This window comes from Montipora foliosa, chromosome 6 (genome assembly GCF_036669935.1).
Source record: "Montipora foliosa isolate CH-2021 chromosome 6, ASM3666993v2, whole genome shotgun sequence".
Lineage (NCBI taxonomy): Eukaryota > Metazoa > Cnidaria > Anthozoa > Scleractinia > Acroporidae > Montipora > Montipora foliosa.
Genome location: NC_090874.1, coordinates 24,807,982 through 24,832,893, shown reverse-complemented (window position 1 = coordinate 24,832,893; position 24,912 = coordinate 24,807,982). Strand labels below are relative to the sequence as shown.

The window sequence follows — 24,912 nt, the reverse complement described above, 5'->3', positions numbered from 1 at the left end:
GTACAGTGGTTATTTCCCTACCAATGACTTACATGTAATCCTCGCAAGTCCTGACGTGTTCTTTGCTTGGCTTGCAAATATTTCATTTCCCCCCCCAACCCGATTTCTGAACTCGCTTCTGCAATCAATAATTAAAAACAGCACGACAATTCACTTCTCTCAAGTGTCTAAGAATACAAAAAATACTCAGTCTGAAAAAAATTAGTTAGGTCAATGACTGTTGCTCCTGGTGAAATAAAAGTTCAAAACAATCACGATCTTATTCAAGACGTCTTCCTAAGAGATAGTAGAAGAATATTCATAAAATTTTAAGGACATTAACGTTTTAACAGCTTTTGGCAAATAAACATCATAAGTTGCGTGATTCCAAGCCCCACTGGCTACATGGCTGAGTGGAAGTTTGGGTCTGGTCACCGACAAAACCAAAAATAAATAAATAAACAACGTGCAGAGCAAAAACCATCCTCAGCCCATGGCCGCACTGTTAATTATTTAAGTTTGATGACATTGTTGTGATTGTTATCATTTAGGGGAAAAGTGTGGTTGTAGATGATGACAACAGCAACAAGAAAACCAGACGTTCTTACTTTAATATTCTCAAAAATAAGGTACATTTTGCAGAACTTGATGCAATCTTTAATATTAGAAGTGTTCAGAAAATTCTACTAGAGCTAAATGCTCTTGTGCAGCTCCAGACAGTCTTGTTCAATTTTACAGTACACCACTGACTTCCCTATGAAGAGCTGAGTGGGTACATTCCTTGGGAGGCAAAGGAAGGAAATCAAATTACTTTTGTCAAGATTAATTTTATTGTCATCTTTGTGAGCAATGAACTTATTCCATTTACATGTACTGCTTACTACATGTATTGTTTTACAGATACCGCATTGTACATACAGGGCGGTAAATTTTCGTGTCTCTGCTGCTGATGGTTCGTTTATTTGTCAATGGGCAAGGGAATGGGAACTTGCCCATCAGTTTGAATGCATGTCTCTTAATGCTCCATTTAAAGAAACTGCAATGGATGTGGAACAATGGTTTGAGAAAGCAATTTCAGGTGAGTTACATACATGTACTCTCAAAGAGTATTTGCTCATTGTGTCCATGTATATGCAAAGTAGTTGCGGACACAAGATTGGAAAGCAACGTGCAATGACCATTTTTATTTCAATGCTTAAATCATTATACAGTAATGTCGACTATAGATTTAGCCCAGCCTAAAATCAGAACTCCCGGGTTATTTTATTCTTACGATAGCTTGAGCCTGCGATCCAATGGAAACCCAGTACCTGGTCAGCAGTCAACTTAAAAAAAAAAACAGCTGACCTTGATGAGCTCTAATGTTGAGCCCATGATATGGTCATGTGATACTGGTCAGTGGATACCTTGTTTTGATAGCTGTCAATTGATCATAACATGGATGTCCAATATCAAAGAGTATGTTGTAAACTAGCTGGAGTATGGCTGCCTCAATGAGCTCTAAACTTGAGCCAGCATTATGGTCACATTGGCATACATGGAGGGGTGGACGTGTCTACGGTCGTAATTGGTCATGCGTGACTAAAGCCAAATTTTCTCACACAGATGGGTTACCATCATATATACTGTAGATTTAGCCAAGCCTAAAAGTGGTTATTTATTCCGGGGTTATTTATTCTTACAATAACTTAAACTATTGTAGCTTAAAGTGGTACTATGATCAAAAAGTTACCTTACCTTTTCTTTTTATATTTCAAAAGTATGTATTATAAGTACATGTACCTACCATGCCAAATTTTAAGCCATGACTCTGACGAGAAGTCGGACTTTTTGAACTACGAATTCTCGATATGATTGCCTGCCATTACTCAATTCAAAAATGGCTGTGTTCAAAAGAGAGAGTTGGGTCGCGAAGGATGTGATGTCATCCAATCAAGACATCAAAACAAACGTGGCTACTTTAGTATGCCGAAGAGGGGGCCAGCTATTCTAACTTAGAGTTATTTTCATAGAGTTACAGTATGTCGTAGAGGTAGAGTTAAGTTTCCAAAATCCTCAGCCAACATTCATAAAAGCTAACCTTAGGCCTAAGGTTAGCTTTTATGCATGTTTAGGATACTTTCTGTATTTCTGAATTCAGGATTTAGGCCTTTCAAAATCTTGAATTCAGGATTTTGGAAACTTAACTCTAATGTCGTAACTCTATGAAAATAACTCTGCTGGTCAACCTCGCTGAAGAGGAGTGCGAGGTTCATGTTTTATCCTTCGTGGTGTGTTTTTGTCTACGCTTGCCTTGGAAAAGATTATGCCGTCTAGTCTTTGCGTTGTGCAGGGTTGCAGCAATCCTTCCAACCCTAAAGCGGGAATTTCGATATACAATTTCCCTGTTAACCCAAGTTTTATAAGAGTTCAATGGAAAAGATTTGCCTCTGCTCACCAGGCAAACTTCAATCCCACAGGCCGTTTTGACATTTGCTCGGAACACTTCACGGAGGATTGTTTCGCTGGAACGATTCATGTCGGAGGTGCGATGAAACGCCTCCAGCCATCTTCAGTCCCGATAATATGGAAGAAAAAGGATAAGGGCCGATTTACACGGAACGATTTTTGTCCCATGCGACTTACGACATGCCCACGACATGATTTACGATTGTTGTGTACGTCAGAAAAAATTTGTAACGTTTTAAAATGCTGCGACAATCGTAAGTCGTGAGCTTGTTGCATGCGACAAAAATTGTACCGTGTAAATCGGCCCTAAAGAGCTGTCTACTTCAAGCCGTGGCCGTCGAATGGTGAGGGTTTTCCATGTTATTTCGTGGGTTTTACCTGTGCATAGTTTCCAAGCATCATCTTTCGGTACTTATATAAGACTTATCTAAGACTTATATAAGACTTGTTCTTGGCTAAGTAAACTACCATTTATAATTTCCTTGGTTTACGTTTTTTCTCTGCTTCAAAACTAAAGCGTGACGCTTTGAAATCCTGTATGCCAGGCCCGTTTTAGTGATTCATGTTTTTTGCGGTCCTTCAAGTACAGCACATCCTGTAGTTTAGTTTTAGTTCTATCAGTTCCTTAAAGGAAACTCGTAATGGCTATAAAATTGTTGTTAAAATTGTTGTTCTAGTTCTTGTTGTTGCTTTTATTGTTGCATGGTACTCGTCGGCCTCTTCCTCCGTAGGCGCTGCAGTTCTTCGTTGTGAGGAGGAAGATCAACAGCTTGCTGTACTGTGTGTTCTTCTGTTTCAAAGTCGTTGTCTAACTCGCTTTCAGACAAAGAATAAGGAGAATTCGAAGGAGACAAATTCATCGCCATATTGAAGGTTTGATATGGCGTTGTTGTGTTGTCTTGATTGGATGACGTCACAAGAAGACCGCTGATACAAATAATAGCAGACCTACCAGTTGGCGATTTGAGTAATGGCAGACAGGTTTTTGACAAGTAGCATCCCATCCAGGGGGGTAGTAATGATAGTCTCAGTCGCTTCATGCTACGGAATCTGGGATAAGCTCCGGCCGCTTGACCGTAACATGAATATCCCATATCAAATACATGTACATGTACACTGTAATCTAGCCGGAAACCATCAGTTTATTCTACAAGACTAGTACATTGTATAGATCCATTTCAGTAATTCCCATCTGGAGGACAAAACAATGGTTGTTCTCTCCACTGAGAGAAATGAATGCAAAACAATCTTATTGTTTTGTCCTCCAGGCCCCAGTTGTTCGAAATTGACAATACATGTATGTCAGGTATGTGTCAAAATACATTACCGTAATTTTCAGAGGCACCTGACGAGGAAGAAGGCTTCCATGATATTGTTCAAGTTGAGGTTCAGCTGGTTTGTGACACACCTTACAAGGTATCCTTTATGCTGACCAGAGTCGTTCTTGCTTTAGACCAATTTTACTCAAAAGGTTGTAGGGTGCACATAACCTTGGTGCTTGGAGCATACACATGTACATTACATAGGAATGACGTACTTACTTTGATGATGTCAAGGAAAATTCAAATTACATTGTACTGTACAGTAGATTGCAACAATGTGAGAAAATCCAGTTGCTTAGGAAAACCTTACAGTCACAATTCTACATGTATTGATAAAAACTGTAAAGCCCCTGCAAACGGATGCAGCAACTTCCAACAATGTAAGGAGGTGCATTGTATTATGGGAATGATACATCACAAGACTTTGTAAACTTACAAAATTTGGGTGCTCTCTTGTTTCAACATGTTAATTCATTGCTATCTCCATGGAGACCATATGTAATGCACATGCGTGGCCCCAACAATGTTGGAAGAGCTGTGCAAAATTTGGACCCAAAATTGTTGCACTATGCTTTGGCAATCACAGAACAAAAGAATGGTTGGAAGTTGTTGGCTCAAAAGTTTGACCAAGTGCAAGCTTCGTGCAACAACTCCCAACAACATGCAACAGGGTGTGCAAACAGATGCAACATGTATGTAACACCCAACAATGTTTGGAGTTGTTGGCCACAGGGCTTAACACCATCTTTGGAAAGAAATTGAATTATTTTTAGTTGATGTACAAGTAATGTGAGATTGGGCCAGCCCTTGTTTTGTTGCCCTTTTGTTTTGGTAGTCTAACCATTGTAGATATCACAGACTACAAGAAAATTATTATTAACAAAGGCATGATTGGTCTGACTGGGGATGGAAATGATGACCTCCCTCCTGGGAGTAATGAAAGACTGAATAATAATTATTATTACTGAACATGAAAGACTCGAGGTTATAAAATATTCAGTACATAATTTAACCTGTATGCCAGTTACTGATTTGACAATAACTGTTGTCTATTACTGTTGACTTATTATGGTGGACCAATGGTGTAGAATTTTTAATCACTTTGTTTTGTCTTTTCATACAATGTAGTTTGTTATCCCAGCTCTCATACTTCAATGGGAAGGCCTTTTTGAAGATGAAGAGGATAGACAATCTAATGTGCACAAAAAGGCCATTGATGTCATAAATAACTGGAGTTGCAATAATCCTTGTGGAAGAGTCATTTTATTTCGACTGAATGAAAAACAAGTGTGTGGTGGTAAGACTGCAATCAATAAATAAGAAAGATACAATAACAGAGTTTCAGTAACAGTTAATGTATAATCTTAATCTTAATTTCAGTATTTCTTGGAATCAATTAAAGTGCACCTAAACGTTTACATCGTGTTAATATATTTCATTCCTAATAGAAATCTCCCCATCCAAAGCAAACAATTTTTGTCAACATTGTTACCCAGAATTTCGCTTTTTCTGTGCTGTGCAGGTGACGTATACTTCACAGAACTAGTTGTGATTTGGACCCACAACCGTGATGTGAGAGGCATGGGTCTATTCTTGACTTTTTACGTCACAAACTGCTTTGCATTCCTGTTTTCAAAGACATTTTGCAGTGCAAAGCAGTTTGTGACGTAAAATCAAGAATAGACCCATGCCTCTCACATCACGGTCGTGGGTCCAAATTACAGCTACACTGTAGTTTAATTTTGATAAATTTGTGTGTCTTGCCCAACAGATAAAAATTGAAATTTTGAGGTAAGAATGACCAGTAAAAGATGTTTGCTTTTGGTGGGGTGATTAATATTGTGGACGAAAAGCATTTGAGTTTAGGAGCACTTTAAAGTGGTACTATGATAAAAAAAATCAAATATTTTTTTCTTTGGATTTCAAAACCATGTTAACTAAACAATAAGTGACCCAAGTTTTAAGCCTTAATTTACAAAAGACACTTGTTTATTTTAACTGGAATTTTCCTATTTAATATGAATTAATATGCAGGATGAGAGTTTAGGGTATTCAGACTTTTAAACTTTTGTTTTGCATACTGCATTTACACTCTGAAATTTTAAGCTATATTGAGGTCCTGTCGGTCAGTTCTGAACGTGAGTAATAGCGGACCCTGCATGAAAGCCAAAACGTACTCTAGGAAACATCCTTTGGGGAAAAATTAAAGCTCAAACATTTTCCAGGCAGGTGTTAAGCAAACACACTTCCAAAGTCTAAAGGAAAAAAAGGTAGTGATTTGTTATCATACTTCCACTTTAAATCTAAGTGGCAAAAGTAATTAGTCATGTAAGAAATGCAATGGACCTTACATTGTTGTATGATTAGTGATGGTGATGTCGGCAAAATTGCAAACGTCAAAGTTAAAATTACAAGGAGAAATAAGGGCATTTGATATGTTCTAGCACCTTTAACCTCAGTTTCAATTTACTCTTAAGTTGTTACACGAGAGCACCATACTAAATGAAAGGCACATTGATTTTGTATTGATTTCTTTTCTCCTCCACATATACATGTAATACTTCACAGGTGGGAAATGTGCATGTGTGGATGGAATGAAACGAGTTGTCAGGGAATGGACCAAAGAGGTACGTTTGTTGAATTAGTGTCTTCTTAAGTTGACATTTTGTCAATTAAAACTAATCTAATTTAAAACTAATCTAAAAGATTTAAGATAGTGCTCCCAAAATTTTCGAACCGAAAGTCTGGTTCTTCTTCGCGGGGGACAATAAATTTAATTATTAAAAAAAAAAAAGTACTGCTTTATATTTCGGCTCTTAATAGATCTTAAGAGCGGCACTTAATTATGCCTTCCCTTGGGAAATCATTTTTTTTCATTGACAGAGTTCTTGTCAACGTTCTAGCGTAAAGATTCCAGAAAAATTATGCGTTGGTAATTAACTTCATTCCTTTCAAGAATTTTTAAATTAACAGTTTGCGGGTAACTGACTAACTCTTCCAGAGCCCAATGACAATTGTACTCCAATTTGGCTTGCCATCATCACTTTATACACTGCTAGCAGTCCCTTCAAAGTCAGTCGAGTCTTTTTTAGGCTCATCAATGTCACATGTTTAAATAAAGTTTTTCAGTTTCAGTTCAGTTTCAGTCGAATCGTCCTCTTTAGTCACGCAAGCGAGCCGAAGAGCCGAGGTAGACACTCTCTCTCCATTCTCCCGTCGGCTCGCGGGCGTGACTAAAGAGGGAGGCTCGACTGACTGAGAAGGGACTGCAAGCAGTTTACAAATAATTATTGTTTCTTATAGTTCTTGCAAGGTATTCCGATGTCCGTACAGGTCCCTACTTTTTTATACATGCAGTATAAATTATTGATATAGTATACCGTATTTTCTCAATTGTCTGTCAGAACAATGCATATACCCAATCGTGTTGAATATAATTATACCACATGATAGAGGTTAAAGTGGGAAAGTTTGTTGAAGTGATGGACACTTTAAATGAAACTTACCCGGCGGCATTTTCCGTTTTTCCTTCACCTCTTAATCCAGCCTTGGTGTCTTCTCTAAAATCTCTGGATTACATTTTATTCTATGTGATCGAGCTAGCGGGATAATTTCTTAGTTGCGCATTTAAGATTGCATTTACTAACTTAATCGTCTAATTGCGCTCCACGAAGCAACTCCCTCATCTTCATTATGATTGGTGTAAATGGAAAATAGGAAGTTGTATTCAATCATCATTAGAGACCAATGAATCTGGCACTGCTTTTGAGAAAGATGTCGATCCCAAGCAGACACTCAGTCAATTGAAAATGCATGATAAGAAGGAGAACGAATCACAAGAACACCCACAGGGCTGTTTAAGGGGTCAGAATTAAGTTTCGTTCTTTGTCCGAAAGCTGGAACGATTATTAGCCCTCTGTATGCCGTGTTCGTGATCCCAAAACGGCCTCGCGCCACACAGGAGAGACAGAAAACCAGTATGGGCTGTGAAATAGAATCACAGAACACTGAAAAAAGTGAGTACAAAACGTTTTGAACAAGTAAGTTACCATTTTTCACACATCACATAACTTTAGAAACAAGTTTAGAAAGATACAAGTGGAATTTCCCCTATTTTCGACCCAAAATCTGTTGTTTTTGATGAATAGGCACCTGTACGGTCATCTTGCCATTAAGGAGTTTACGAAACGACGACGGTTACGGCAAGGACAATAACAGCGCGGCAAAACATTAATATCATTGCTTTAAACGGGAATATTTCATATGAAATCACCAAATTTAAGGTTTTGACGACAACATGAGCTTACAAATGTAAACTCTTAAGTCTATATTTTTTTCTCTGAAACCGCTCGTACCAGTTTACTTCATAAGATACTTGGTCCACATTGTAGGACGTGAACGAGATGGAATAATCGCGAAGGACGTACGATAGTGCAAGTTATATATTGAGGTGACGTTTTCGTGGTCATCGCCGTCGTAGATCTTAAGGTTCCTAGTATTCCAAATATTGCATGAGCAGCTTGCCTTTCTTTTACCTACAGTGTAATATCCGCAAAACAGATATGTCTTTTGTTCTAATTGTAGACATCAATTCCTGTGTTCTTTGTGCATGTGTGCACATTTCCATGGAATTTTGATAGACCACCTAATCCAGGACTGTTTGCTTGGCTTCAGAGACTTCACAGCATTGATCTGTCACACAGGGTAAACACTAAAGCTTTGTCTGTTAGAAGGATTTTGTTATTTTCCTTGTGTAGACAGACAAACGGACAGATAACTAAGTACTGTACATGTAGATGAGTACTTACGTAGGTAGATAGTTGGGTATGAAGGAAGATGTTAAAAAATCTGATTTAATGAAAATGACGTGGCTGAGGCTGACTAGAAATAGAATAAGGATATGTACGAGTCTCAGAGTCTCGAGGTGATTCATGTTCAAAGACATGCTTAAAGGTGAATTGCAACAGTATTTTTATGTTGAATGTTAAGTTCAAAGGCCATATTTTCCTACTTTTGCATCTTCCCATGGGATGCAGAGTGAATTTCGAATTCTCAGCATAGCCCCATCAGAAAACGATCAAAACACTTTATTCAAGTTATATCAGGATATTCATTGCTCTATCACGCCATCCATCGCGGCTCTGCATGAAGGTTGGTAGGTCTTCAGGGAGGCATCCAGTATCCCATATAGTTGGTCGATGTTTTTGGGCGACCCAACTGAGTTTGACCATGGCGGAGGATTTGCTATAGTACCAAAGCCGAATATAAAACAGGCGACGTGGAATAAAATGGAGCGGCAGTGCATCCACTGTATTTGACACGTAGTCTTAGTGTTCTCCACTTTTCTCACAAAAAATGAATAGGAAAAAAGAATGTCTCTGACTGACCGTTTACAAGCAGAATTAGGAGCTAAGGGATTGATCTGCTTGTTTTGGCTGTTCGGTTCTTAACTATTTTCTCCCAAAGATTCACAGTTTTATGCAACTTCGGAAGTAATTGATATTAATTTTCTGTCTCTAGGCAACGCATTTTGTGTGGACTCGTGACGATCACCACAAAGCAGCTTTGGCAGCAGGAATCAAATGTATTAAGGTGAATTAATATTCATCCTAGCTATACATCTTGGCTTCAAAAACTTAGTCTTTAAGTGCCTGTCAACATGCGGAATGCGTATCACATGTAGTCGAAATCTTCAAGAGAAGAATTCTTCAAAGTACCAATGACCTTGCTATATTTTATTTCTCGACTCTGTACGTCATGTATAGTACGTATGCAATTTGTTTAGGCACACTATTGCCTTATCTTCTTCAGGTTCTTCCCTGTGTACAAGTCGTGACGAACATTGGAGAACATGTGATTTTTGATGATGGACACAATTTGATCCCTCGGGTCTTTATTGTGCGGAAAGGAGTCTATCGCGACAAAAGGGATTTCAAAGTTATGAAAAACTGCCGTTTCGCTGTTTGGATCTTGTAAATTTAGTTGAAAAATATAAGAAGGAAGATTAGGTCATGGCCAGTTAAATGATTTCGGGAATTTTGTCCCATCGATTCCAAACATGTTCATCACCTCTTGCAATGAGTAAGAGATGTTGAAGAATCCTTGACCATTCTTTTTCTTTTTGACAATCGCAATCCACGTGATTGAGGTTTTATATTATGCTTTTTTGAGATGACAATTTTTTTTTACCTTTCAATAGGCGGATAAACTCCTCAACAATCCACAAATGGTAAATATCGTACCTTCACTTTCTCTTGGCGTTCGATTGCTATAGGTACATAAGAGACCTTTTCGGCTTGTACATTTGGTTTTCCCAATACAGATCATGTGATAATACTCAGGAGGTTTGGTCTTTTGTTTTGTTCATTAAAATGAGGGCATGCAAGCATGAATATGCCTGCAGACACTCTTTTTAATGAACAAAACAAAGGACCAAGCCTCCTAAGTATTATCACATGATCTGTATTGGGAAAACAAAATGTTGTCTATTAGGGAGTTTTCAAAACAATTCCATAAACTTTACATTACAATGCATGCATCTGTAATTTGACCCACTTTCGGTTCGGAATGTTTTTTACCTGTAAAATGGGGTGAAGCAATCCAGGAAAGTAATTAAGAATTATTCGCCGAAGGCGAAGTGAATATTGGTAAATATTTACCGAGCCTGAGGCGAATGATTGTTTTAGTGTAATTTTCAGCGGTGAATATCAAGAAAGTGCAAAACAACGGGCTAAAACAAGATAAAAAGGCACGAAAAGTGCTTGATTAGCTTAGCACACTTCACGGCCGCCATGTTGGTGTCCCCAAACAATGAAATGGCGGCCATGTTGGTGTCCCGATCCAATCCTCCGGGAATTGAAAGCTATTATTATGCTAAAGTCTTCTTTTGTTTTCGTTGAAAAACATGGCTGTTGATCACGTGAGTGAAACCCAAGAATATGACACTAACTTCTTGTATTTACCGCTGCAAATTATACTAATAGCTATTATGACCGTTGAGCCCACGTTTCAGCGGTTTTCGTTTCAGAGAGCGTGGAAGCGAGACCTTCGGGTCAACATTCGATCAGATATAGAGAAGCGTAAGAGATTTTAGCGCGTGAAATGCGAAAAAAAAAAAAGGAATGAGTTCCTATTCAGAATTTATGTTTTTCTCAGAAGAAGGGAAACTACAGTTGTTGAATGGAAGCTGGCCTCGATAGTTTTGCATATTTGGGGTTGTTACTTCCGTTAAACACTGATAGTTTTTCAGCATTTTGAAAAGTCACGTTTCTTGTACTCAAATAATTCGTTGTTTTCCTTTTAAAGTTACTTATTAATTATATCTAGCCCTCACGCTGCTATTTTTACTCGACGGGGCTGAACCGTATTATTTTGCATATTTACAGTTCCAAACAAAAAAAAAATTGACTCCTAAGTTACAGTAAAAGCATATACGGCACACACTAAGCCAGACAAACCTCAAACTACTCGGAAAAAGAGGGAAGGAAACAGTCGAGAATCAATAAATTACACAGTCCTTCGATAAAAAAATTATTTTTTTGACCCGAAAGCGCCTTCTGAAACTAAAACCATTGAGACGTAGGCTCAACCGTAGTAACAGCTATTAGTAGCCGTGAGAGTCAGAGTCATAATGAACCGAATGAAAACATGTTAGAAGCGAAGCTATAGCTGATCTTTTTTTAATCCAAATCCCACTGCTTTCAAATAATCATTAGAACAGATTTGGTGATACACACGTCACAGCTGAAATGAATCTATTCTGCTCCCTATTCCCTAAACTTACAGTGCAGACCAGAAATATGCGTCCCAAAAAACGCGTGTGAAACGAGCATACGAAAATGCGCACACGCGTCTGCGTTTGTAACACGCGCATCAAAAACGCGCATTCACCAAAGATAATTAGTATGTATGAGTTGGCCCATTGTCTTTTCATTGTTTAAGTTTTATTGTTAGTTTTAGCGCAAGACAATGGCTATGTCAACAGTGAAGTGTTTGATTTCAAATAACGCGTGCTTCCAAGTGAAATTCGAGTCAACAATGCACTCGCTTCCGCTTCACATTTAATTTCAGACATTTGAAAATTACTTTCACTTCTCGCTGCATCAACAAATGACATAATGAGGGGAATAAATATTTTCCTGTGATTAAAACGTAAAACAGGACTATTTTCAATTTGAAAGACATCGGTTTTGCCAACAGAAATCGACGGTCAGTAAAGTTAGTCGATCAACAACAAATATCGCTAAGAGCAAGACTTGGACGAACGGCGGAGTGAAATGCAGTAAAATCAACGAAATAAGGAGTATATTCATTCGCAAACAAAACTTACTTACGCCATCTGTAATACCGGTTCTTTCTCGAATATTGTTTAATAATTTTTGTAATGCGTGCGTGACATTCAAAAGGCGTCTCGGCATTGTGTCCTTTTGCGAATTGAAGCTGTATTACTTCAGCAAGATTCATTGGAATGCGCTCGGAGTTGAAAAATCTCCCCTTTAAGATATCTTCTGCGCCAATTTCTTTCTTTAGTTAAGCTTTACGGAGGAGAATTAACGCAGGGTTGGCTGGAAGCATACGGAGTGAAACCCTGTGTGACAAAAAACGCCGGCCCTAATGTCGTCTTCTTTTGTTTGAGAGCCTGGAACCAAATGTTTACTTGTCGGAGCCTCAAAGCAGTTATCTCATGACGACTTCTGTGGCGCCATTCTCAGTATTTGACGTTCGCGAAAAACTTGGGATGTTACAAAAACTCCTCAGTAGCGCTGTTTTCTTTTTTTCCCGAAATTCTTAAGCTCGACAAATTTTCGGCAAAGCACTTTTATTGCGAAGAATTGGCGGAAAGGTCAGAAGCTACGTCTACATAATTATTTTCTCCGTTGTCTGGCATTTCCTATGACAACGATCCAAACTGCAGTTTCGGCAACAGAAAGGTCAAAATAACTTAACTATCAGTGGTCAGCTGCAGGATGACAACAGAGTTTTATTATTTTTCATTCAGCGAATGTCGAAAGAATTTAAAACTTTGTAGGTTCGTTTCGAAAACTCACAATGATCAGTTGACACCGCTCTTCAATTCAAATGTTCTGGTAAGTTGATCACAGAAATTAAATATTCATTTTATCGTCTGTCTATTGTTTCGTGGAACAATGAACATCACATCTACGATACGAGTTTGCATAACAAAAGAAAAAACGCGCATCAAATGCGCGTTTGGAAACGCGCATTTAAAATCGAGTGTGCGCAAAAAACGCGCGTGCGTTTTGCGTCTGCGTAGGACGCATATTTCTGGTCTGCACTGTACTAGACCCTGTTATTTGCCAGCTCAAACCCCCCTCCCTCGACTGCCCTTGTAATATTGAATACCTACATAACATATGCTCACTTTAAGAAGTAAATTTGGAAAGAACGCGTCTTAAAGTCTTAGGTGAAACTCAAATTTTTTAGTTGCTCCATTTTGTACACGCCAAATCCTGTTTCTTCCTAAAGGGATAATATCTGTTTACAAACATGGCTTTTAATTTGTTATTCAAATGTGCCAACCACAGGAACAAAATACCCTTTGTTTCGACAGCCAATGAGGCTCTGATTGGCACATTAATGACAATAGGTGACGTCAACGACCATCCACTTTCTTTCACTACAAAATCATCTTTTCACTCGAACAAGTAAATTTCTACATGTGTCTACAAATTCCTGGTGGTAAACGGGAGTTTCGTTACCTTTCTTTTCAGCATTCAAGTTGAAAATGCATGCTTTTCGGTGTTTTCACATATTCTGATTAAATCAAAGCCAAGACGAAGTGAAGACGTAGTGGCATTTACAATGGTTAATTATTGATTTCTTTTGCTGGCTGTATTTTGAGCATTTGTGTTTTGTTTTGCTTGCTTTGAATATCTAACACTCTTTTCGACTTGTGCCATGCTTCTTTTAGATAAATGCCGTGCTCTGTGGATTAACCACACAACTTCCCGAGTGCGTGAAGAATGCACTGTTTGTTTGGTCTGGCTGCAACCACAGGCCTGCAGCTTGCGTTCCTCTATTTCATCGAATTATGTCAAGCCACCATTCGTCTGATACACGAGATGTCACAGTGACAAATGATCAACTTTACCATGGGGTCTGTTTTCAGGATATGGAGACCTTTCAAAGGTTATTATTATTTTTTAGTCAGCTCAGCTTAATGGCCTGTTTCAATAAACTAAGATTTTGTTAAAACTGGTCGCAAGAAGGAATAATAATAATAATAATGATGATGATGATGATGATGATGATGATGATAATATCTGACCTGGTAATCGGCCTTTCTCGCAGTCGGAGAGTGAATTGCTAAGGGAGCAGCTCAACGAGGTTGGACCGGCTAGCCGCTCGGCCCCTGAACACGACCCATTTATGACTTTGGAGCACAGCACCACATCCAGATAGAATAGGCTGGGAGTCGATTTTCTGAGGGAGGAAAACGGGAGTGCCCTGAGAAAAACCCTGGAAGTAAGATTGAGATCGAATGAAACTCAGCCCACATACGAACTTAGGATGCGATTCCTGGTCCGCAGAGGTGGATGGGGGGTTGACATGCATCCTTTTTGCAGTGAAGATTGAAGTTGAAGTTACTGTTTGGCATATAATAGACTTGAAATGGTTCTTTCCATTAACAGTTACAACACTCGTTACCAGCATTATGCAATACCAACAGAACCAGCCTCAGAAGACCTCTTTAGCGACAGAGGCAGTCTTCCAAGTTATCAGAAGACGAGCACAAGACAAAGAGAGCTCGATATCCATTATCTTACCACCAACGATTCTGAAGCTGCTAAATGTTTACCAGATCATGATAAACCCTCTGACGACAGAACGATGGATCAATCGTCAAGTGAGTTTAGTGCCGAAGTTTTCGGCATCCGCTGGTTACTGTAACTGATACTTTTCGTTCGACTCCTGAAAAGGAGCACTCCGATATTTTCTAAGTTTCCCTGAGTCACCATCAAAAAAATCTCTCTATTTCTTTAACCGGGGTATAAACAATTGTCATTCACCTTTTAGAAATATAACACAAAGATCTTTGTGTGAGAAATGAGGACTCACTCTAAGGGAGTCCATTATGGCCATTATTAACTAGCCTAGGTCATCTAAAGTCATCTAAAAACTAAGGATTGTCGTACAGCTAATGGCTCGTTGGTCATTCTTTTAAGTTCTTCGAGAAAAGCTGAAGCGTAAACACGCATAAGCAAAAGCTGTGTTAACCAGGAGTGACATAAGCATAAGCATAAGCATAAGCATAAGCATAAGAAAAAGGAATCGTTGCCATTTTGTTATGCTTGTGCTTATGTCACGTTTATAACTGTGTAAACCGGGTGCAATCATAAGACCGAGGTGTCAGCTGTTTTTGATGTCAACGGATATTCAAGTTAATAGTGCCTAAGACGGCGTCCGAAGGTACTATTTTTTTACGAGAAACTTGCTGGGGCGGTTCGCAATTATCCCTGCCTTTGCGACAAATCGCCAGAAATAGAATTCTCAGTTCGCTGGTCGCAGTTCACGAGTCTCCTTGTTCTTTCCTCTTTCGGACAGTATCCCTTAGAAAATACCCAACAGGACCTCTTCAGTCTGTTTTCTTGTTATCTTTCTTGTCGCCGTCGTCTTCTATAAAGAAGAAGGAGTAATAGTAGGAGGATAATTTTTTCTTCGTCCGTCATTTTGGAAACGCTGCTCGTCCCATTCTCCAGCGCGAGTTTTTTCTGGAGCTAACTGCGCTTGCGTATGTCACTTCTCTTTATGCTTATGTTAAATGGTTATGTAACCTGTGTGAACTTCGTTATGTTCATGCTTATTTCGCAGTGTAAACCAGTCTTTAACACTTTTAATAGTTTTCATTCTCTTCACCTCTTATTTGCACTTCATTTTCGCATTCTGTTATTTTTATTGTTCCTATGTGAATATTTAGCTTTTTACCTTTCATTCCATTGTTTCAGAAATTGTATATATGCGGAATTTTTTATCCATGAACTTAAACTTTAAAATGACCGTGGAACTGTCGAAACGGCACCGCGGTTAATTCTTAATTCTTAATCGGCTTTTGAACAACCGGGCCCAGGGATGTATTTACTAAAAGTGGAATCCAGTTTTCTCAGTCAAGGAGCAACATTGACATTCTGGGTATTCAGTCAGTGTTAATCTATGTTACACATATACGATGAATTTGACTGGTGTAATTCTCCTCTAACTTATAGTTTCTTCTGGCCGTATCAGTCCACGTCATTTCATAAAGCACGTAACACGGGAGGATATTCACGGCCTTGCTCAAAGTGCAGGGCATTTCAAACGAGGGGAGGCTTGTGTTAAACTAATACGAAGTGTTGCAACTTCTGTGGAGCAGGATGGCTTCCTCTTTTCTGCCAAATGTAAGTAAAAGCGGCTTTTTGCTGTAGTGCAACTAACGATAGCTGTCACGACGGTCTTTTTTTTTCCTTCTGGTTCATACGAAGGAAAATAATGCTCGCTGTACAGTTCACTGAAGCATAATCCACGGAAGAAAGAGTGTGGCCAGTTTCCTTCTGTAATGTTCAGTATTTGGTAACTCAGTCTTTTTTGAAATTTATTGTCATGTGTCATTTGTGTATATGAACCACTCCTGTAACAATTCTAGGGGCAAGGAAAAGGAAAGGAACTTTATTTAAGTGTCCAGTCGTTCTAGCGCTCACCAGGAGCACTAATTGGGGAACTGTAAAGTGAAATTAACAATTAACGCAAATCAAGTCAAATGTTGGTTTTTGAGGAAAAGGGGAAACCGGAGTACCCGGAGAAAACCTCTCGGTGCAGAGTAGAGAAGCAACAAATTAAACTCATCCCACATCTGACGCCGAGTCTGGGAATCGAACCCGGGCCACATTGGTGGGAGGCGAGTGCTCTTACCACTGCGCCATCCTTGCACCCCAAAGTTGTATCATTGATGGCCCGACCCAGGAATTAGAGACTGAGAACATTATACCTGACAAACTAAAAATTTATCGGATCTCACAGTTACATTTAGAAAATGTAGTGAGCATACGTACTCAAGAACTGTTGAAGGTAGTGTTTCTCAGAACAAAGGAAACGTTGAAGGACGTTGAATTAAAGTTTAACCCTATTGAAAACCTTTTCAACACTTCTTTAACAAGGTTCCAACATATTTTACACTTTCAATAATGTTTAGCGATCTGCTAAAAAGCTCTTGATTTGTCCAACAATTTCATGTCGAAGCAAATGTTTTGTACTTTTGTTATAGCTCCTTCTGAACCGCCTGCAACTGCTATTGTCGTTTGGTTTTACTTTGAAACAGGTTTAGGTTCCCAAGGTCAGCTGTACGATGTTACTGTGGTGCTCAGTGATAAAGGTAAGACACCTGACTCGGTTGATAATGTTGGCCAACGTTGTTGATACATTTAGTCGCGTGATTAACATCATGAAGACACCTAACAAATGTTCAACGTTAGGTGCGCGCTTTGCGTGAAACTAGGAAAGAGCAAAATATAAATTGCTCAAAATGTAACATTTTGGTGGCCTTCTTCTTCACTGCCCAGTAGCTTCAACGAGGGACCTAATGTACTTTTTTCTGGCATCATTCCATCAGCAATACATCACGTATGCAGATGTGGCTGTATCTAGATTTTCATCAACTCGAAAGCGACCGTCTATTTCAGTGACCTTGACGCCCGTCTTAAGGCAGTAGTCAAGATTGTAACATTCGGCATTCCATAATATATAGATTTAGCCAAGCTCCCGGGCTGTTTTTTTTTTCTTACTGGCTGTAGGGTTAGTGAAAATAAAAGGTTTTCGAATTGTCGACGTTTTGGTGTTTTTGGTTACTTAATTAAATCATTTTCTTCGCTTTCTTCTTTAGAAAAATTCATTGCCCAACTAGTATCGCATGAGTCCTAAAAGAAAACGAGCAAATCCTCAGCAAAAGAACGGAAAAGGAAAAAAAGCCATTTCAGAGTCAACTGTCAAAAGCTGCAAAGGCCAGAGAATAGGAATCACGCTAAAATTAGAAATCGCAGACGTACTAGCTCGAGATGTGACAGATCGGTGTTAGGAAATTTTTTGTCAGATCAAGGTCAAAAAAAAGTTGTATTGGTGTACTCTATTTCACGAGATCATTCACATTTTGACGTATTTCATGGAAACACGCTAGCTTTGCTTGGAGCAAGAATCGGCAAAATACGGCAACCAAGAAAGGACGAACTTCAAACAAGACCTCGAGCAAATTACCTGTACATGCTTGAAGTAAACTTCTGAAACACAAGCTAGTGATATTTCTCCTTAATTTTACGAAAACTCATTGCGATTACTGGTTTATAACATAAGGTCAAAATTTTCTTGTTACTGTCGAGGCAAATCGAAAAACAGGTACAGTGTATGCAAACGGAGAAAAAACACTTGTTCGCTCGCATTGTAGAGCAAAACAAACAAACAAATGAACTATATCTTTATGTCCAAAAAAGAGTAGAGGTGATTGTTAGTTTTGGGAATAAAAATTCGAGTTTCGTTCCTGAACAAAGGAAAGCCACTTTTCAAAAGTACGAATCCACTTGAAATAACGCATCCGTAAAAATAACAAATGTTAACGGTTTAGTTTCCAAGAAAAGAATTTGTGGAGTAACTTCTTCCACCAAGTTCCACCAAGGAGCAAGGGTGGCACAGTCGGTTAGTGCGCGTCCTTGGTGCTCGAGGCTTAAGGTCCCGAGCTCGATCCCGGGATCTCACATCCTTGTTTCGACTTCTTTCCTTTCAGTGTAGCCTAAGTAGCTTTAAATACCCTTAAAACGGAGAACTGATGGAAAGAGGGGGGTAAAATGAGCGCAACGTCAGCTTCCTGGGAGAATACTCTCTAGAGAGTTCGAGTAAAGGAACTTTCGACGGTAAATAAGATGTACCTTTACCTTTACCAAGTTTGAGCTATCACTGGTATACTGTTTTGTTGTTCTCTTTCTCTTTCTCTGTTCTTTTGTTTCTGTTCTTCTGTCATAGGTGGTCCAGGCATCATGCGACCTTATCAAAATTAAAAATCTTCTGAAGACATGCCAAAAAGCAGCTCTAAACAAACTAAAAATGAACACTAAGCTTTAACTTTATATCCTTCCGATGCTTGACTTGAAGAAATACGTAGCCACCAGTGTGGTCCTGACCACAGCCATGCACACGAAAAGTGTCGGCTGTTAAGGGCTTTAGGCCCCGTCCACACTTAATCCGGATATTTTTGAATCCACAACTTTTTCTTTCCGGATGCGCCTTCCGTCCCCAAGTATCCGGCGAATTCGCTGGCGAATCCGGAACTTTTTGAATACGCTCTTCAGAGTGGATATTTTTTTAATCCGATATGAATCCAGAACCGTGTGGACGCCAAATCTTGATATTTTTTTATCCGGATGACGTAACAAGAACGAGCCCAGTTCCTTGCCGTGAAATCAATTCTCAAGATGTCTGTTTCCTTTAGGAGTCCTGAGCACTATAGTGAACCCGGATACGTTTCGGATACGTGTGGACGGGCAAATAGACCATATTCGTATTCTCAGTATTGGACTGGAACTAGCTTGCAATGGAGGCTAATGCGGGGAAATATATTAAAAAGTATTTGCATTTGAAAAGAATTCCCCGCATTAGCCTCCATTGCAAGCTAGTTCCAGTCCTTTACTGAGAATACGAATATGGTCAATTCGATTTGAATACGCTACGTGTGGATGGAAATATTTTTGAATCCGGAAAGAAAAAGTTGCGGATTCAAAAATATCCGGATGCGTGCGGACAGGGCCTTAGTTGACGTAGTACGGCCGTGTAGCCGCGTCGAGCCACAGAAAGCGCGCAAAAAATGTATAGCAGTTAGCCAGGCTAGAGCCTGCGATCCAAGAGAAAACCAGTGCGTCAGCGGTCAACTTAAAAAAAGCTGACCTCGATTAACTCTAAAATTGAGCCCGCGGTATGGTCACTGGGCGGCGGATTCCTTGTTTTGACAGGTGTCAATTGACCATAACGTGAATGTCCAATATCAAAGATGTACGCTGTAAACTAGCTGGAGTATTGCCTCGATATGGTCAGGTGATACTGGTCACATTGAAGGGCTGGACGGACGTTACGGTCGTACGGTCACCAAAACCAAATTTTCTCGCACAGATGGGTTACCGTATTTTCTTACCCATGGTGCTCCGGAGCTCCGCTATAAATAATTTGGTACTGTTTTGATGATAGGTATTGTCCGAACCAGTTGCTCATGCGCAGATCCAGCCGGTCAACATGGCAAATGTAAACACTCGGTTGGCTTACTATTGTGGTGCAAGAATGAAGAAAATGTGAGTCCGACTTCACAAAGAGTCTTACTATTCGTGACTTTGTCTTTCAACTGATTTCCTGTCAGGCCTCTCTCTTGTATTCACTTGGTTGAGGGGCAAGGGCTATGGAGACCAATGCGACTGTCGAACACAATCACCGATAATCAAAACGCATGCTGTTTGACATTTTTGTCGAGTGTGACTCGAAACCGCTGTATTACGCGTGTTGTTTTTCAGAGATTTCCGCTGTCTCGTCTTACTGTGACCGTACTTTTCGTAATTACGCAACTTTCAGTTGCTTGGCAAATACAAAGGAAGAAGGCCTCTCTGACTATTCTTACTGGGAATTGAGACATGAGGATATTACGTGGCCGCGCGGTGATACGAATTTTATCTTCTGGTGCTGAAAGTATCTCTCACTGGTTCGCTTCGCTCACTCATGAGAGATACTTTCAGCACTCGAAGGTAAAATTCGTATCCCCAAGCGGCCACGTAATATCCTCATGTCTCAATTCCCAGTAAGAATAGTCAGAGAGGCCTTTTCCCTTTGTATTTGCCAAGCAACTGAAAGTTGCGTAATTACGAAAAGTACGGTCACAGTAAGACGAGACAGCGGAAATCTCTGAAAAACAACACGCGTAATACAGCGGTTTCGAGTCACACTCGACAAAAATGTTCTGTTTATTTTATAGATATTGATGAAATGTCTAGATTTTAAACAACTTGTTTCACTCATTTTCGAAATGATGAAAAAGTGGTCACCAACCGCTAAAACACGTATGTTGTGTAACATGAAACAAGATATGAAAGTTATGAAAAACAAATCATGGTAATGTAAAATTTGTAATGAAAATGTTAATGTAGGAGAGAAGAATTATGTTAGAGCACAAAATTATCTTACAATGAAGAGGAAGCTCGCGTTTTATTGGCTAATCGTGTTCCTTACCATGACGACACCTATATTCTCATATGTGAAACATAAAAATGATATGTTCACTGCGCGCGGTGAAGATAAGATTTTTTAGTAAAAGGAGAAATCCTGGTGTTTCATCAGTATCTAATAGAAGTGGATAATTCTCTTGAAACCTCTTTCTACAGCAAGGGGCAGTGTAGAGAGACCTTTTTTATTTATTTAAAATTTACTTAATTGACCCTCTAATTCTTAAACGAATAAGAGGTGTGATATGAGGTCTTATAGAATGAACAAATAAATGTGACCTAGTTTGTGGAACTCAAGTGAAGTCTGGTCAGGTTCTGCAAAGCGTGTCGTGTCGCATCCAATTGTACAAAAGGTTTAGCTTAAATCAAATAAATTAAAATGAAGGAATTGCATTAGTCCACTAGTTGGATGATACTAATACCAAAATATCCAGCTCAGCTCACGAGAGGTGTTACAACTACTTACCAGGTCCATTTTCATTATCTAACAACGTTGGGTAAGGGTCAGCCAATCGCAAACGAAGAAGTATTTTTTACTGAATAGAAATATAATTAATACCCATGAAGAGTAATGGAACTAAAAAAAAGAGCGATGGTATTACTCAGTTTCTGGATGTGGTGCATGCACAGAGAAAAGGTACCAGATTTGATAGGATTTGAACATGAGGTCATTACTCAACAGAGCAGATAAAGACTCCGGGGATGACGATTTAAAAGCGTTTTATTGCTTATTGGCAGGTAAAGGATGTTAATATCAACTTGTCTAGTTCTTCTGACAAAGGGAAGTTAAGGCATTTGGAAGAGAAGGTGGTAAAAGTAAGTGAAAGTATAAAGTCGTGAATCAAATCTTATAGGTTACGAGCGAAACAAGGCAAAATTATCTTTTTATTTTGAAAAAAACTATATATACCATTGGGGCTCACAAGGCGTTATATTTGCGCGTTGTCTTTCACGTCAAAAAAACCTTTTCTCTCCGGCGATGATACTCTACTAAAACTAATTATGTTGTTTGCTAAACTGTCCCCTGCAAAATCACTGTTTTAGAGGCTCCCAAAAAGTTGAAAAACTAGTTGTAACTTGATCTATGTCCGCGCAAGGAAAAGGAATGGATAAGACTATGGCCACTTTCCGTCTTTCAAAGCGAATAAGAAGGTGAGCTTCCAAGAAAAAGGTTGTAAAACAACAAAATATATTTAGGACGTTTTCCGAGATTAAGTACAGTGGAAAGGTTTGTTGAGGTCCGCTGGGACTGAGAACTTTTCCTTCGAACATCGAAACAATCGCTCCCTACTAAACCCCAAAGCTCGAAGCTCGTGTCAGAAGCACGACGGAGGGGCTATTCAGTTCTATATTGACCGTATAGGTAATCCTTGCGCAATTGCCTTTTTCTTTAGTCCGTCTTAGTCGATGCCAGCGGTAGAGGGAGCAAGGCAGGGAATGATTTACCGCCAACCAAGTTACGCACCAAAAGGTACGTACATGGTGAAATAGTAAGAGTTGTTGAATTTAGTCATAAATCAGAAGGTCTGACATCGCATTGTTTATTGCAGGATGAAAACTAAGAGAGTCACGGAGAATACGCTTTATTGTTTAAGTCCAGAGGAATTACTTCAAACGGCCGAGGAAATACTTGAGGAGGTTAGACAGTTGAATCACCCTGATCAGCATCTATGATTAGTGGTAGCCCTTTGCCGTGTCTTTGTAATGATCTTTGTTTTCTATTTTTTATTCTACTGTATAGTATCAGTGCTCTTTGGGTAATAACCAACCTGGCATCGCTGATCAAGGCAAGGGACAATTAACACAAGAAAATCAGTACAGAGACAAGAAGACTTCTGATACACTGAAGCGACCGTATCAAAGATTCTCAAGGTGCTGCAAGAGAAACCATTCTTTAGTCTATTTCTATACCTTGAGAGACGCCTATAGTCTGTTTAGTTAATTTGTGTCAGGGTATAAGGCTTTAACTGCTTTTGCCTCAAGTGCAACGACGGCAATACCAAGGAAAAAGTTATTTCACTTCAAAATATCGTCACTATTTAAAGATATTCGTTTCTATCCGAAGTTGTTGACGTTGTATAATTTGGACAAATTATGCTATGGCGGAAATGACAGGAAGTGCCTGCTCCTTCGTTACATAACGTTACCTTTCTAGAGAGGATACCAAAATCAACCATGTTTACTTAGTGTATAATACATGCGACAGAGGCGAAACCCCCCGAGGTACTCCCTTATGTGAGCTATGTAGGTATGTGTGGGCCCAAAGGGCATGGTTTTTTAGCCGTTTTAGTCTGAAATAGGGTATCGATTTTCACCATTTTCGTCTGAAATAGGGTATGGTTTGTTCATTCAAGTCTTGAATTGGTTATGTGTTTTTTAGAAGAAGCTGACTTCTTCATCATTAGGCGATCAACCAGACCTCTCTCAAATTGTTACACCAACCGTGTAACAGCTGAAATAGGTCTGAAATATAGTATCAAATGTTTGGTCCGGTCTGAAATTGGGTAGGAAAATATCGTAGACTTTGGTATGAAATAGGGTCAGGGTTTCAAGAAGAGGGCGGCACACCTCCACCCATGTTTATTTGCAAATCTGTTTCCCTCCTGTGGTTATATATATCCCTTCTGGTGTACCTTAAAAATTGTTAGGTTTTATATTATCGTAGTTATAAACTGAACATTACATGAGCAGCAACAAATGGAAAGCCTGAAAAACTGTGGCTTAGTGGGCTTTGAACCCATGACCTCTCAGATATCAGCAAAACATGCTTTTTTTGTTCAGCTGTTGATATTTTCACTATTGCATGTACTTCGTAAGCCACTTTCCTCGATTAAAAAAAAAAATGTAGTTTTGCATGATATGACCAGTATGGTTTATTGTTAGACAGTTATTCATAGAAACCTGCAAACATCCTTGTTTGTTTGATCATTGTTTTAGAGAAAACCCAACATACTTATTGGAGAAAAATACACTACACGAAAGGGCTGAGAGAGGAAACCTGTCACCCGATTCAACTGCTGTTGTTCCCGATACATTTTCCACGGTCTCCGTGGAATCGCACTCCAGTGAGCGTGGTGATCAAAGTGCGCAAGCAGATCTATCAAGCAGAAAAGAACGGCGAGAAATAGTTTCCTGTTCAATTCTGGATGATTTTATTTAATCCTGGTCCTGACTAACGACGAAAGCCAAAGCCGAAGTCCAAGCCCAAGCCCAAGCCCAAGCCCAAGCCCAAGGATAAGCCTCATAACCCTTAGCGAAAGAAGCCAATGCGTTTGCTAGGGCGGATAGCCGCGACATAACGATAGAGAATATACTTATGCGCAGAGCGTATTTTTGTGGCCATTCCCTCCCAAAACACACGGTCAAATTCGGGGACGAGTTAACTGTGGAATTTCCTGAGGGAGGGATCTATAGGACAGAGTGTTTACTGATTGGCTGGCAGTCTTGTTCTTATGCTTATGGTACCATGTCCTCACTTAAAATAACAGTGACATCAGCATGGCAATATTCTTCCTATGTTTATGCAAATGTCGAGGATGTCCTTTCATGCGCATAACTGTTCTTATGCTTATGGTTGCATGGCTGGTGAGAATCAGTCCTTAAATGACTGCTTCATGTATTTGATTACCTTGATTACAAATCGTGTATCAATTCCACAGTTACTTAGAATGTTATAAAGCTTTTTATTAAATAATCTAATCAAAGGTTGTTGTGCTTCATCGCTTATGTGCACTTTGCAGTTGATTGGATCTTTAGCGTGATCCCACTTCTAATGCGGTAAGGAAATTTACCAAAGACAACGGCAACCTCGTTAAAGACGTTTCTTATTCAAACTAATTAGTGGCGCTGCTTCTGTTCCCCATATCATACGTCACAGCAGGCTGCTGATTTAGTTTTTGAGCCCGCACTGAAAAGGCCGAAAAAGCGGG

At 39.4% G+C, this 24,912-nt stretch overlaps 1 protein-coding gene across 2 annotated transcripts in view; it reads left to right on the top strand.

Annotated features, from left to right (window-relative positions):
- LOC138007029 (uncharacterized) overlaps positions 1-24,687 on the top strand; it is a 27,676-nt gene extending 2,989 nt beyond the window's left edge. Inside the window, exons 3-20 of one of the 2 annotated variants that reach the window (XM_068853707.1) lie at positions 531-608; positions 880-1,057; positions 3,767-3,843; positions 4,878-5,046; positions 6,318-6,376; positions 8,334-8,453; positions 9,270-9,341; positions 9,949-9,978; positions 13,681-13,898; positions 14,402-14,616; positions 15,974-16,144; positions 17,062-17,115; positions 19,965-20,065; positions 21,722-21,799; positions 22,378-22,454; positions 22,534-22,621; positions 22,725-22,855; positions 23,921-24,687. In XM_068853707.1, the coding sequence (XP_068709808.1) occupies positions 531-608; positions 880-1,057; positions 3,767-3,843; positions 4,878-5,046; positions 6,318-6,376; positions 8,334-8,453; positions 9,270-9,341; positions 9,949-9,978; positions 13,681-13,898; positions 14,402-14,616; positions 15,974-16,144; positions 17,062-17,115; positions 19,965-20,065; positions 21,722-21,799; positions 22,378-22,454; positions 22,534-22,621; positions 22,725-22,855; positions 23,921-24,143 (2,139 nt within the window). In that variant the 3' untranslated portion in view covers positions 24,144-24,687. The remainder of the gene's footprint in view (positions 1-530; positions 609-879; positions 1,058-3,766; positions 3,844-4,877; positions 5,047-6,317; positions 6,377-8,333; positions 8,454-9,269; positions 9,342-9,948; positions 9,979-13,680; positions 13,899-14,401; positions 14,617-15,973; positions 16,145-17,061; positions 17,116-19,964; positions 20,066-21,721; positions 21,800-22,377; positions 22,455-22,533; positions 22,622-22,724; positions 22,856-23,920) is intronic. The other variant, XM_068853708.1, reaches the window with a different exon arrangement.
- The last annotated feature ends 225 nt before the right edge of the window (positions 24,688-24,912 follow it).